At 71.0% G+C, this 11718-nt stretch overlaps 2 protein-coding genes across 2 annotated transcripts in view; one reads left to right on the top strand and one right to left on the bottom strand.

Annotated features, from left to right (window-relative positions):
- The window catches only part of CHLNCDRAFT_141509 (expressed protein), a gene marked incomplete at both ends in the record, with an annotated part of 6310 nt that extends 3715 nt beyond the window's left edge, over nucleotides 1-2595 (bottom strand). Inside the window, 7 exons of the mRNA XM_005843035.1 lie at nucleotides 104-190; nucleotides 465-549; nucleotides 1014-1134; nucleotides 1520-1606; nucleotides 1877-1997; nucleotides 2089-2307; nucleotides 2551-2595. Coding sequence (XP_005843097.1) covers nucleotides 104-190; nucleotides 465-549; nucleotides 1014-1134; nucleotides 1520-1606; nucleotides 1877-1997; nucleotides 2089-2307; nucleotides 2551-2595 — 765 coding nt within the window. The remainder of the gene's footprint in view (nucleotides 1-103; nucleotides 191-464; nucleotides 550-1013; nucleotides 1135-1519; nucleotides 1607-1876; nucleotides 1998-2088; nucleotides 2308-2550) is intronic.
- Nucleotides 2596-3432: 837 nt separating this feature from the next.
- CHLNCDRAFT_141508 (hypothetical protein) lies at nucleotides 3433-10614 on the top strand (the record flags this gene model as incomplete). Its single annotated transcript, XM_005843071.1, has 20 exons — nucleotides 3433-3904; nucleotides 4092-4115; nucleotides 4280-4440; nucleotides 4641-4905; nucleotides 5200-5384; nucleotides 5515-5705; nucleotides 5853-6057; nucleotides 6275-6340; nucleotides 6580-6649; nucleotides 6909-7078; nucleotides 7329-7397; nucleotides 7543-7584; nucleotides 7812-7877; nucleotides 8039-8263; nucleotides 8483-8705; nucleotides 8974-9162; nucleotides 9270-9419; nucleotides 9759-10147; nucleotides 10286-10349; nucleotides 10520-10614. The coding sequence occupies 20 exons, from the start codon at nucleotides 3433-3435 to the stop codon at nucleotides 10612-10614; spliced, it is 3321 nt and encodes a 1106-aa protein (XP_005843133.1).
- Between the last annotated feature and the right edge of the window lie 1104 nt (nucleotides 10615-11718).

The following is an 11718-nucleotide window of genomic DNA, read 5'->3' as shown; positions in this document are numbered from 1 at the left end:
GCAAAACACTGGGGCCGTACCCAGGCAGGCACGCCCATCCCGGTCGGGGCCTCCCAGGCAGGCAGGCAGGCAGGCGCGTCTGCCCGGCGCACCACCCGCGCACCAGGTTGCACAGCAGAGCGCGCTCGAAGCAGCGCGGCTGGCCGGTGCGGATGTGCTCGCGGGAGGAGAGGGAGGACAGGCACTGGACCTACAGCGGGGGGCGGGGCCAGTGGGAGTGGGGGCGGGGCTTTGGGCGGGTCCGGCGTGGGACCGTGGCGGCCGGCGCTGGGGCATGCACTGCGACGCGGGCGCATGTGGGGTGCTGCGCATGGCTGGCGGCTGGGGGCAGGAGGGTGTGGGCTGCCCCGGCGGGGGCTGGGTCCAGATTCCGAGCCAAGGCCAGCCCCAGAACCAGCCCAGACCAGACCAGCCCGGGCCAGCCCAGCCCAGCCCAGCCCAGGCGCCCCCCAGCAGCCCCCCACCTTGTGCGCTGTGAAGGGGTCCAGCAGCGACTGGTACCAGGGCGGCAGGTCCATGCCCATCGAGAAGGGAGCCAGGGTGACGTTCCTGGGGGGAAGGAAGGGCAGGGCAGGGCAGGGCAGGGCAGGGCGGGGCAGGGCAGGGCAGGCAGGCGTGTGCAAGCGGTGGTGGTGGTGGTGGTGGTGTGGTGTGTGTGTGGGGGGGGGGGTGGTGAGGGTTGCCAGGGAGCCCAGGCATGCCAGGCGCCACGCCCACAGAAGATTGGGGGTAAAGTATGCAGCCGGATGCGCTGTGCAGGGCAGGGCCGGCACGAACCAAGGGACGCACTCCACCATCACGCCTGGGGCACACGTATCCACCCACCACACACAGGCACACACACACACACACAGGCACACACTACCACTCGCCACTACCCACACACACCCACACTACCCACACTCACTCCCACCCCACCCACCAGCCACTGCCCACGCCACGCCCACCAGTCGAGCCACCACACACTCACACGCTACCCACCACCACACACACACCCGCGCGCACACGCCCACCTGTCAAAGGCGCCCTGCTGCTGCATCATGTCCAGCGCCAGCGCGCCGCCGATGTACAGGTCGCCAAACACGGAGAAGTAGGTGACCCACCACACCAGCGGTACCGTGCAGTTGGTGAACTCTGCGGCGGCGGCAGGGGCAGCGGCAGGGGCAGCAGCAGCGCACGGCATGCGGGGCGGGTGAAGTCTGCGGCGGCAGCAGGGGCAGCAGCGCGCGGGGCGGGGCATGCGGGTGGGATGGCCAGGTGCCACCTCAGAGCAGGCAGGCTGGCAGGCCGGGGCGGCAGGCTGCCGGCAGGTTGTTGGTTGGGGTTAAGAGGAGCCAGGCGCCCGCCACACACCCAGCGGCAGCGCGCCCCAGGGGCGGGACATCCTGCTGCCGGCCAAGCGCACAGCCAGGCTCCCACCCTCCTCCAGCCTCTGGCGCAGCGGCCCCAGCCCCTGGCACCGCCGCAGCCGCCGCAGCAGCGCCCGCCCCCGCGCGGGCCCACCCCCCGCCCGCCGCACCTGCAGGCTGCCACACATCTGGCGGGTCGTAAGGGGTGGGCCCCCGGATGTCGATGTCCCAGCACTTAGGCGTGTAGTGCGGCGTGCCTGCAAGGCGCCGCAGGCAAGGCGCCGCAGCTCACGCGCGAGAGGCCTGAAGCAGGCAGGCCTCGGCACACTCGCCGCACAGCGACGGCCTCGGGGGCAGGCGGGGGCGGCGCAGGCACGCCGCGCTTGGTGCAGCCGCCGCCCCAGCCAGCCCCAGCGCGCCCTAGCGCGCCCCAGCCAGCACCAGCCAGCACCAGCCAGCAACAGCCAGTCCCATTCCGTCCCCACAGCCGGCCCCGCCTGCCCACGTCGGCTGCCTGGCTCACTCACCCAGCGGCTCCTCGTATCCCGGCAGCACGTAGGCGGGGACGGGGTAGGTCTTGAACAGCTCGTCGTGGGTAAAGTTGGGATGGTCTGGGGTCTTCTGCCCGCTGTGCAGCAGCAGGTTCTCCTGCGCGGGAAGAAAGCGCGGCGGGCGGCGGGCTGGGGCGGAGCGGGGGCGCCGGGCGCTGCAGCGCAGTAGCGGCGGCGGCGGGCCACACCTGGTCGAAGCAGGCCTTGTGGAACATCTTGCAGCCCCACTCATTCAGCTTCGCCTCATCCAGCTCACCGCGCTCGCAGCGCTCAAAGCCGGCGGCGCCGCGAACCTGCCCCCCGCCGCCGCCCTGCTGCTGCGGAGAGCCCAGCAGCAGGCCCCCGCCAGACCACCAGACCATGCTGCCTCCCAACAGCAGCATGTTGAGCAGCAGGGACAGCATCACCTGCGGGGCAGAGGTCAGAGGGGGGCGGGAGGGAGGTGGCAGCGCGGTAGCGGCGGCGGCGGCAGCGAAAACGGCAGTGCCAGGGCGGCTGCTTCTGCACAGGTGCAACAGCCTGCTGGGAAGCGTGCTGATCGGCAAAGGCGATACGAGGGGCAGCAAAGTGCGGCCACGAGTGCGAGCTGGAAAGCAACAGAGAGAGCGTCCCACAGCCGGCGGCGGCGGGCGGCGGCGGCGGCGGCGCACCAGCGGCTGCCGCCGCGCGGGCCGGCTGAACTGCAGCTTGCTCATTGGTGCGGCGTGTAGCGCCTGGGGCTTCTGCAGCTCACAACTGGGCTGTGTGCAAGGCGCTGCGTGTCATCGCTCAGTGCAGCGATTCAGGCGGCCCAAGGGGTCAGCAACCTTTCTCCTAGCAACCACTGAGTCACCAGGAGATCGCGGGACATCCGTTGGCGTAATGTGCCCATCATGCTGCGGCTGCTGGCCTGGATCTCCAGCGCAGCTGGGGGGCGGGCGGCGGCAAGCGACTGTCTCCCTTGGCCTCTGGAGCCCCATTGTCGATGGCTTCCAATCAAGGAGCTGGTACGTGTTGCAGGGAATGCATCATCATTCTTCCATCCTCCGCTGAGTTCTGCCGGAGGCTTCCCGCCGCCCCGCGTGCCACAACCTTGCACAGCCGCCGGGGGCGACCTCGCGGTAAGCAAGCAGGAGCGGAGCTGTGCAGCAGCAAGGGATGCCCAGCCTGGCAGCTTGCCGCTGAGCCCTCCAGGCTGAGCCCTCGGGCTGCATGCCACATCGCCCACTGCAGCGCCGCACTGCCGGCGGCGGCGGCGGCGGCGCCAGCCGCGGGTGCAGCCATGCGTATGGCGTCGGACGCTTGTTTCGGCCGCCCAGCACGGTTATTGCAACCACAAACAAATCCGAAGCGTCCTGCATTGCAAAATGGCCCCGGCCCAAATGACCGCTCGCTTGGCCGTCGCTCCTGTGCCCTGTTTCAGCTCACAATTGCCTCCTCCACGCCATCCACATTGTCCGCTCCAATAATCTCCCGCTTCCTTGGAAGGCCTTGCGCGAAGCATGCCCACGGCCGATCGGCTGTGGTCTGTTGCTCTGAGAACCGCAACCAGCATGTCGGGGGGCTTCAAGGGACCAGCTGGCGCGAGCGGGGGGCCTGCTGCCGCTGGAGCGGGCGAGTCGCCGCCGCCGCCGGCAGGGGCCGCAGCGCCTGCACAGAGCCTGGCTCAGGCGCTGGCCAGCCAGTGCATTGCCAGCGACAGGGCCCTGTCCGTCATGGTGGTGTGCGTCCACTTGGCCACCCTGGCGCGCGGCACCCTGGTGCGGCACGAGGTGCTGCTGCTGGCGGTGCTGGTGGCGGCGTTTGTGGGCACCTGGGCAGCGGCGGCGCTGGCCCGGCGCCGCTACCTCGCGGTGCGGACGCCCCTGGTCGTCTTGCTGCGCCTGGCCCAGTTCGCGGCGCTGCCGCTGATTGCCGACGTGATGCGGGTCATGGAGCCGGAAGGAGTGATGGTTTCCGAGGCGGCGGCGGGCGGCGGCGGTGGCGCGCCGGGCCGCCGCCGCCCTGGGCGCCACCGCCCGGCTGGTGCGCGCGGTGCTGCTTCTGGTCATGGGCGTGGGCTGGCTGCACGGCAGCGCCGTGGCGGCGCTGGGAATGCAGCTGCCGCCGGCGGCACACCTGCTGGTACAGGGGGTCACCACCCTGCTGCTCTGCCGCCGCGCCACGCCAGGTGAGGCGCCGCCCTCCTGCCGCCCGCGGCGCCTGCTTGCAGCAGCGCAGCTCTGCCGCCTGCTGGGTGCGCCCCCTGCCCGGCCGGCCCCGCGCGGCTTGCCAGCACACCTCTCCCCCACGCCGCGCGGCCGGGCTGCCTGCGCCCGCATTGCGCTGTGCTTGCCGACCCCACAAAGCTGCGACCTCCAAGTGTGCCGACCCGCTTTGGGTGCGCCCGGCTGCACGCAGTGTGCCACCAGTTTGTCGGCAGCCACCCTCGCAACGCCCGTGTCTCGGCGGCGGCCTACGAGGCGGCGCAGCACCTGACCTCCATGCTGTGCCTGGGCACCTGGAGCCACATGGCGGCTGCGGCCGACGCCTCCTCCGACGCGCAGAAGTGTGTGGCGACGGTCTGGTCGCTGCAGGCGAGCCTTGGCTGGCGTGGCAGTGGTGTGGTGTGGTGTGGGCGAGGCGAGGAGGCACTGCCAAGGCTTGCGTTGCCGGCGCGGCTTCAACCAGCGCCCAGCCCTCCCGGGGCCCGAACCCAGTCTCCCGCCCCGCCCCCACGGCGGCCCCACGCCACCCTCTCTCCCTGCCACCCTTCCTGCAGGCTTCGCTGGGCCTGGTGCTGCCCACGCTGATTGTGTGGCGGGCGCAGCTGCGGGCGGCGGGCAAGTTTGTGTCGGGGCAGCGGGATGCTGGCAGGGAGGCGGCGGCGGAGGAGGAGCTGCGGCGCAGCCAGTACACGCGGCTGTGCACGCCCGCGCTGCAGGCGGCCGACATGCTTGGCTGGGCGGCCACCACCGGGCTGGCGGGCCTGTGGGCCTTTGTGGGGGCGGTGCTGTGGCACTGGCACCAGACGGGCGTGGCAGCAGGTGCGGGCTGAGGAACTCAATGTGGTTGTGTAATGCATGCATGAACCCTAGATAGAGATCGCTCAGAGGCCGCCACGCTGGCGGGTCCCTTCCTTGGCGGCAATCCCTAGGGCTGCGTAAGCGAAACCCTCCACCCGCAACTGTTCTGGGTTGCTCTGCGGTCGAGTGGAGAAGCGACCCTTGCCTCTGCAAGCAAGCGAGCGCGAGAGGAGAGCACCCCGCATGCGCCAGTGTGGCCCGAGACGCGTTGCTGTGTCTGAGCGCAATTGAGCAGTCTCGGGGGCCTCCCAGCAGTCCCGCAGCGGCGCTTGCAGCCGCCCGGCATGTCTGGCGCTTCCGCCGGCGCCGTTCCGCCGGCGCTCTTGGCTGCGCCTCTGGCGCCCAGCCCGGCGTTCTTGGCGATTGAGGCGCTGCCTGTGCCCCTGCAAGAAGAGATTTTCTTCCTTCTTGGCCTGCACGACACCGCCAGGGCCGCCGCGGTGTGCCGGCACTGGGCGCAGCTCGCGCAGGCGCGTGGGTTGCTGGTCGCACCTCACCCGCTGCCTGCCTCTGTCCGAGTGACACTGGAAGGGCGCTTGTCTGAGCCACGCTCCCTTTTGCTGCATGCAGAGGATCCTGGAAACAAGGCTGGAGATTAACGCGGCAGCTGACTTGCCGCTGCTGTCCCGCCAGCACAACCTCCTGCTGCTGGGCGGCGGCTCGGGCATCATCAGTGGGGACGGCGGCGGCGGCCTCGCACCATCCGACCGCTCCCACCGCCGCCTCCTGGGCTACCTGCCTGCAGCGGTGCACTACGCCAGGTGCAGCTTGGAGAGGCTCGGCTGCTGTGGCCGCTTCCGGGCTGCGTTGCATCTTCCTCTGCTTGCTGGCCGCTCCAAAGGCAGATCCATGCCGCTGCTCGCCTCCTCACCGCCGCCGGGCCCCTCCCCTCTCCTGCCGCCCCGCAGCCAGCACTGCCGCGCCCTGCACCGCCTTCACCTGGAGCTGGCGCCGCCGCAGGTCCCGCTGGCGGCGGCCGCCGATGCCGTGGCGCGCGCCGTGGCCGGCGAGCCGTGGCAGGCGGCGCCGCAGCCGCTGGCGGCGCTGGCGGCGGCAGCGACGGACGTGGGCTGCCCTCCGGTGGATGGGTACATCATTAAGCTGCTGGCACAGGTGTGTGCGCTTGTGCGGGTGTGCAGTGCGTGGGCGGTGGCTGTGCTGCTTGAGCTGCAGGCTATACGCTCGCTGGCTGCCTGGTTATGCGGCTGCCGAGTTGTGCGGCAGGCCTGCAGGCCTTGGCCCTGCACTGGCCCCTCGCCCAGCTCTGCGCTGCTGATGCGCCTGCGGCCCGCCTCGGCCTGCGCCCGCCCCCGCCCCCTCCCTGCCGCAGAGCTGCCCCGACCTGCGGAGCCTGCGCCTGGTCAACGTCACCAACAGCGCCGCCACGAACCGGCTGGTAGGCGGCAGAGGGGGCGGGGGCGGCTGGTAGGCGGCGGCATAAGGGGCGGGGGCGGCTGGTAGGCTGCGGCAGAGAGGGCGGGGGCGGCTGGTAGGCGGTGGCAGAGGGGGCCGGGGCGGATGGAGGGACAGGGGGCTGGCCCAGCTTGCTGCCTGCGGATGGGATGGCTGCAGGCGCCGCCACCTCCCCATTGCCGACATCCGGGGGGCTGTTCCTTCCCGCTCCGCTTGCTGCAGCTGCGGCTGAACGACAGCTGCCTGGCCATCCTGGCCCGCAGCTGCCCGCTGCTGGAGGAGCTTGTGCTGGGTGAGTGAGGCCGCACTCTCTCCCTCCGCGCTCTCCCCCACAACACACACATGCACCTCTCTTCCCTGCATATGACCGCAGCAGCCGCCAGCTGGTCGCGGCCCCGGGCCGAGGCCCTGCTGCATGCGCAGCCGCAGCCCGGCACAGACGCCCGCCCGCCGCACGTCCCTGCGCTCTGCCGCGCGCCCAGGCCGCTGCCGGCCACGCCCCGCGCCTGCTCCCTTCCACCCACCCGCCCCATCCATGCCTGCCCATCCAGGCCACCGGGGCGGGGAGGAGTGCGTGTTCAACCCCGCCTCTTCTTTCTACCTGGAAGACATCACAGACGCAGGGCTGCGGGCGCTGGCCCACGGCGGCAGCCGCCTCCGCCGCCTGGGCCTGCTGCGCTGCTCGCGCGTCGGCGACGAGGGGCTGGCTGCGGTGGCGCAGGTGTGAGGGGGTGGTGTGTGAGCGTGCGTGCATGCGTGCCTGTGTGTGCCTGTGTGTGCGTGTGCATGCACATTTCAGTGTGTTGGCGGGGCGCCCGCTCCCTCCCTTGCGCCAGCCAGGCGCTGCCTTGGCTGGGCCGCGGCCGTGCAGCAGCAGCCGGGCGCCCGCAGGCGGCTGCCTCCCCTGCGGTGCTGGGGCTGTAGAGGGCAAGTGCCCGCTGGCCTGCCCTGCCTGCCTGCGCCTGCCGCAGATGTGCCGCCAGCTCACCTCGCTGCTGCTGCACGACTGCCCTGGAGTGAGCGACCGGGCGCTGATGGAGGTGCGCGCCTGGCTGGCTGGCTGGCTGGCTGGGTGGGTGGTTGACTGGCTTGCTTGCTTGCTTTGGGCACACACACACACACACACACACGGTCCCTTCAACAGCTCACCACACCCGCATACACGCACATCACCCCTGCCGCCAGGTGGGCGAGCACTGCACGCAGCTGCGGGCGCTGGACTGCACCGTGGCGCGGCGCAGCAGCGGGCTGCTGATGATGGGAGAGGAAGGGGAGCAGGCACGTGCCCGCCGCCGCCTGCGACTGCCACTTGCCGCTGCAGCAGCAGCTCTGTGGCGACAGCCGGCTGCAACATGCCTGCGTGTGCTGGTGCGATGCATTCCAGCGCTGCGCTCCTGCCACACCACACCAGCACCCCGCTTGCTGCCCTCCCTGCCCTCCCTCCCTCCCTGCAGCTGGGGTTCCGAGCGCTGTTCACAATCGCCGCCAACTGCCCGCTGCTGGAGGCAAGCCCCCGCTCGGTCGTTGCGTTGAGCCCCCGGCGCCGCGCCAGCAGCCGGCCGGCTCGTTGCCGTGCCCCACCCAGCAGCCATCATACACACCAGCCACAACAACACAGCCACTACAAACCCAACAGCCTCCCACCCTGCACCGACCTGCCTGCCTGCCTGCCTGCCCGCAGGACGTGAGCATTTCGGAGGAAGGCCTGGAGGCGCCGGTGGTGGATGACGACTGCCTCATCGTGCTGGCGCAGGGCTGCCCCCGCCTGCGCCGCCTGTCCCTGCGCCACTGCTCCGCCGTCTCCGACGTGGGAGCCCGCGCGGTGGCCTCCCGCTGCAAGCTGCTGCAGGCGAGCTGGCTGGGGTGGCGGGTGTTGCGGCGCACGGGGGAGCAGCGTGGTGTGGTGGTGTGGTGTGTGGTGTGTGTCAGAAGGGGTTAGATGGGTCTGCCCCGCCAACGCCAACAAGTGCCAGGCCGCTGAGATCCTGCTGCCCTCAAACCCACACCCCGTCCGCTCTTCCTCCCAAGCCCGCGCGCCCCTGCCTCCCATCGTGTACTACCGACCCTCACCCCCCTGCTCCCTTGTATGCTCCCCCATCCCTGCCCCCTCCACCGCCGCCGGCAGGAGCTGGTGCTGGAGCACACCGCGGTGGGGGATGCGGGGGTGGCGGCGCTGGCGCGGGGCCTGCCCTGCCTGCGCACCCTGTGCCTCTCCAACTACATCTCCTCCCTCGCCCACCTCGCCTTCCTACCGGGCGCCTACCAGCGCCAGCCCCGCGGCGTTACCGACGCGGCGCTGCTGCACGTGGCACAGCACTGCACAGCGCTGCACCACCTGGCGGTCACAGGTGGGTGGGCCAGGGCACAGCATTTGTTTGAGAAGTAGGAGGCCCTGCGGGCGGACGATGGGCGGTACAGCATCAGAAGGAAGGAGGCCCCTGCGGGTGCAGCCGGCTGGAGCCAGCAAACCGGCCGTGGCTGTGGTGGGCGCCAGGCGTGCACACCACCTGGGTGGCAGCAGCACTGGCGAGGCCAGCCCGGCGTCGGCAAGCAGCACCGCCGAGCAGCACCCCTTTCGACTGTCGGCGGTGTCCCGCCGCTTGAACCTGTCTGCAGGCTCGCGGCGGGTGACAGACGCCGGCCTGCTGCATCTGGCGCACCGCCCGGCTGCCGTGGCGGCCGCCGCGGCCGTTGCGCTGCTGCCGGGAGCCGACGGGGGCTGCTCAGAAGTGGCGGTACCACAGCTGCCGGTCGGCTTCCACCGCCAGCTCACCAGCCTCACCATCAACCACACCGCCGCCACGGGTGAGCAGCGCCCTCGCGGCCAGGCGGGCGGCTGGCCTCGCGTGGGCTGGCCCTGCCACACACGTGAATTGAGCCCACCTGCCTCACAACCACCCACCCCTCTGCAGACGGCGCGGTGTGCGAGCTGCTGCAGCGCTGCGGGCAGCTGCGGTGCCTGTCGCTGCGGGGCCTGCTGTACAACGCAGACGCCACGGTGGCTCGCGTGGCGGCCAGCTGCCGGTGCGCTGCGCCTGCGCTGCGCTGCGCTGCGCTGCACGGTGCTGCGCTGTGCTGCGTGTGTGTTGCACCCCTGCGCTGCGCCGCGCTACGCCCCTCTGTGGTTGCGTGTGCTGCGCCGTGCTGCGTTGTGAGCACGCACAATTCCCTGAGACACCTCGGCGTGCCTCTGGCGTGCACCCCTCGCCCCTTCCGCTCAGGCACCTCACGTCGCTGGACCTGCGGCACTGCAGCACCCTGTCAGGCAAGCCGCGCCCCGCCGCGGCTGCCCTCGCCTTGCCCTATGTCCTTACAGTCTGCACCACAGCCCTCGCTCGCCCGCCTTGCATGGCTGGCTCAGCTCTTCCCCGCTCCGCCCTGCCCTCCTGCCTCTGCCGCAGACGCGGGGCTGGGGGAGGTGGCCCGCCTCCGGTTCCTCCGATCCCTCCACCTCTCCTTCTGCGTGCGCATCACGGATGCCGGCTTGCTGCTGCTGGCGGCCGCCGGCTGCGCCCCCGGCGCGCACAGCGGCGCTGGGACCGACGGCGGGCATCGACCCTGTGCCAGCCTGTACCGCAGCAGCACTGGCCCGCTGTGGAGCGCCGGCGCCGGCGGCGCCGCCAGCCGGGCCGCGCACCGGAGCGCCAGCAGCGGCGCGGCCGAAGACTGCGCAGCTTGGGGCGCGGCCGGGGCGCCCACCGGCAGCGAAAGCAGCGCGGCAGCGGCAGGCGGCGCTCTGCACGACGGCACACGGTACCGCAGCTTGCTGCAGGAGATAGAGCTGTACCATGTCCCGCAGGCAAGCCCGCTCCCGGCTTCGGGTGTGGCACAGCTGCGCCGCCCCGCCGCAGTGGGAGTTTGTGCGGGCGCTCCTCTTCCCTGCCTCCCCCACCTGCCCCTTGCCTAACTTGCCTGGGCGCCTGCGCAGGTGACGCACCGCGGCATCCGCACGCTGGTGGAGGCCTGCCCTGGCATGACTCACATTAACATCGGTAGGAGAGGCCCGCTGCGCTGTGCGCCCGCCCAGCTGCTGTGCGGCCTGCTCCGCTGCCTGCACCCAACGCCAAGCGCCTGCATGGCTGCTTGCGGCACCCCAACACACGCGCACCGCTCGCACAGCCTGTGCTGCGCCCTTCCCGCCGCCCCTCCCTGCCCCCTGCAGGCAAGTGCCGGCTGGTGCGGGTGGAGAGCCTGCGGGCGCTGCTGTGCGGCCGGGGCGTGAGGCTGTCGTCCTGCCACTACCTGGACACAGCCTGAGGGCGCAGGGCGCAGGGAGCAGGGCGCAGGGAGCGCCGCCGTGAGCGGCAGCGAGCGGATGAGAGGGCGGGAGACGGGGGGAAGACGAGCGTAGCACAGCACAGCGCAGCGGCGCTTCCCCAGCCGCGGAAGCTCAAGTGAGGCCGGCAGCTAGCCAAGTGTGAGGCAGGCCCTACCAACGCCTGGCGCAGCCACAGCCCAACCACCAGAAGGCTTTTGCAACTCCAAAATCGTTGCTCTGTTGCATCCAGACTCTGTAAGCTCCACAGATCCCTCAGCGCACAAAGCGCCAGCGGCGACGTGGCGGTGGAAAGCTCAGCCCAGGGGCTCAGCGGCCCTTCTGCTTTGCCTGTAACTCTCGCAGCCTTGGACAGCCAGGCAGAGGCTCCAGCTTGACCTAGGTTCTCGTGGCTGCCACAGCTCCTTTGCTGCTGTCTGCTGCTCCATCGTGCTGCTGCGGTGTCAACAGGCACCTGGCACTTGCCTGAAGCACGCACGAGGCAAGCTGGCTGATGCCGTCGCGGTGGGCAGGCGACCCGCTCCTCAGCCGCCGCTCTTGGACGGCGCCGCTCACAACCACGGCTGCCCCTCTTCCTGCAGATGAGCTCGCTGGAGGAAGCGGCTTCAGCAGTGGATCGCAGCGACGTGCAATGGCTGGGGGCAGCACTCAGTCAGCAGCCGGGCCTACTCACCGAGAGGGACAGTCGCGGCGACACGCTGCTGCACAGGGCAACAATCCTGGGCAGTGCAGCTTGCCTGCGAGTCTTGCTGGCGGCTGGCGCTTGCACCGAGGCGGCCAACACTGAGTGGGGCGCCACAGCTCTTTCCCTGGCGGCGCTTAAGGGCCATGAGGCCTGCGTGCGGGAGCTGCTGGCGGCGGGGGCAAACGTAAAAGCGGCTGCCAGCCGCGGGAAGACGCCGCTGCACGTTGCCACCATTCAAGGACACCTGAGCTGCCTGCTGCAGCTGCTGCAGTCTGGCGCCAACTTTGAGGCAGCAGACCGGCATGGACAGACAGCGCTGCTGCTGGCAGCTTGGCAGGGTCATGAGGCATGTGTGCAGGCATTGCTGGCAGCGGGGGCAAACGTTGATGCCGCAGACCGG

Source organism: Chlorella variabilis (assembly GCF_000147415.1).
Source record: "Chlorella variabilis unplaced genomic scaffold CHLNCscaffold_35, whole genome shotgun sequence".
NCBI lineage: Eukaryota > Viridiplantae > Chlorophyta > Trebouxiophyceae > Chlorellales > Chlorellaceae > Chlorella > Chlorella variabilis.
Note: the sequence above shows the minus strand (reverse complement) of the source record. Positions and strands in the feature narration are given on the sequence as shown.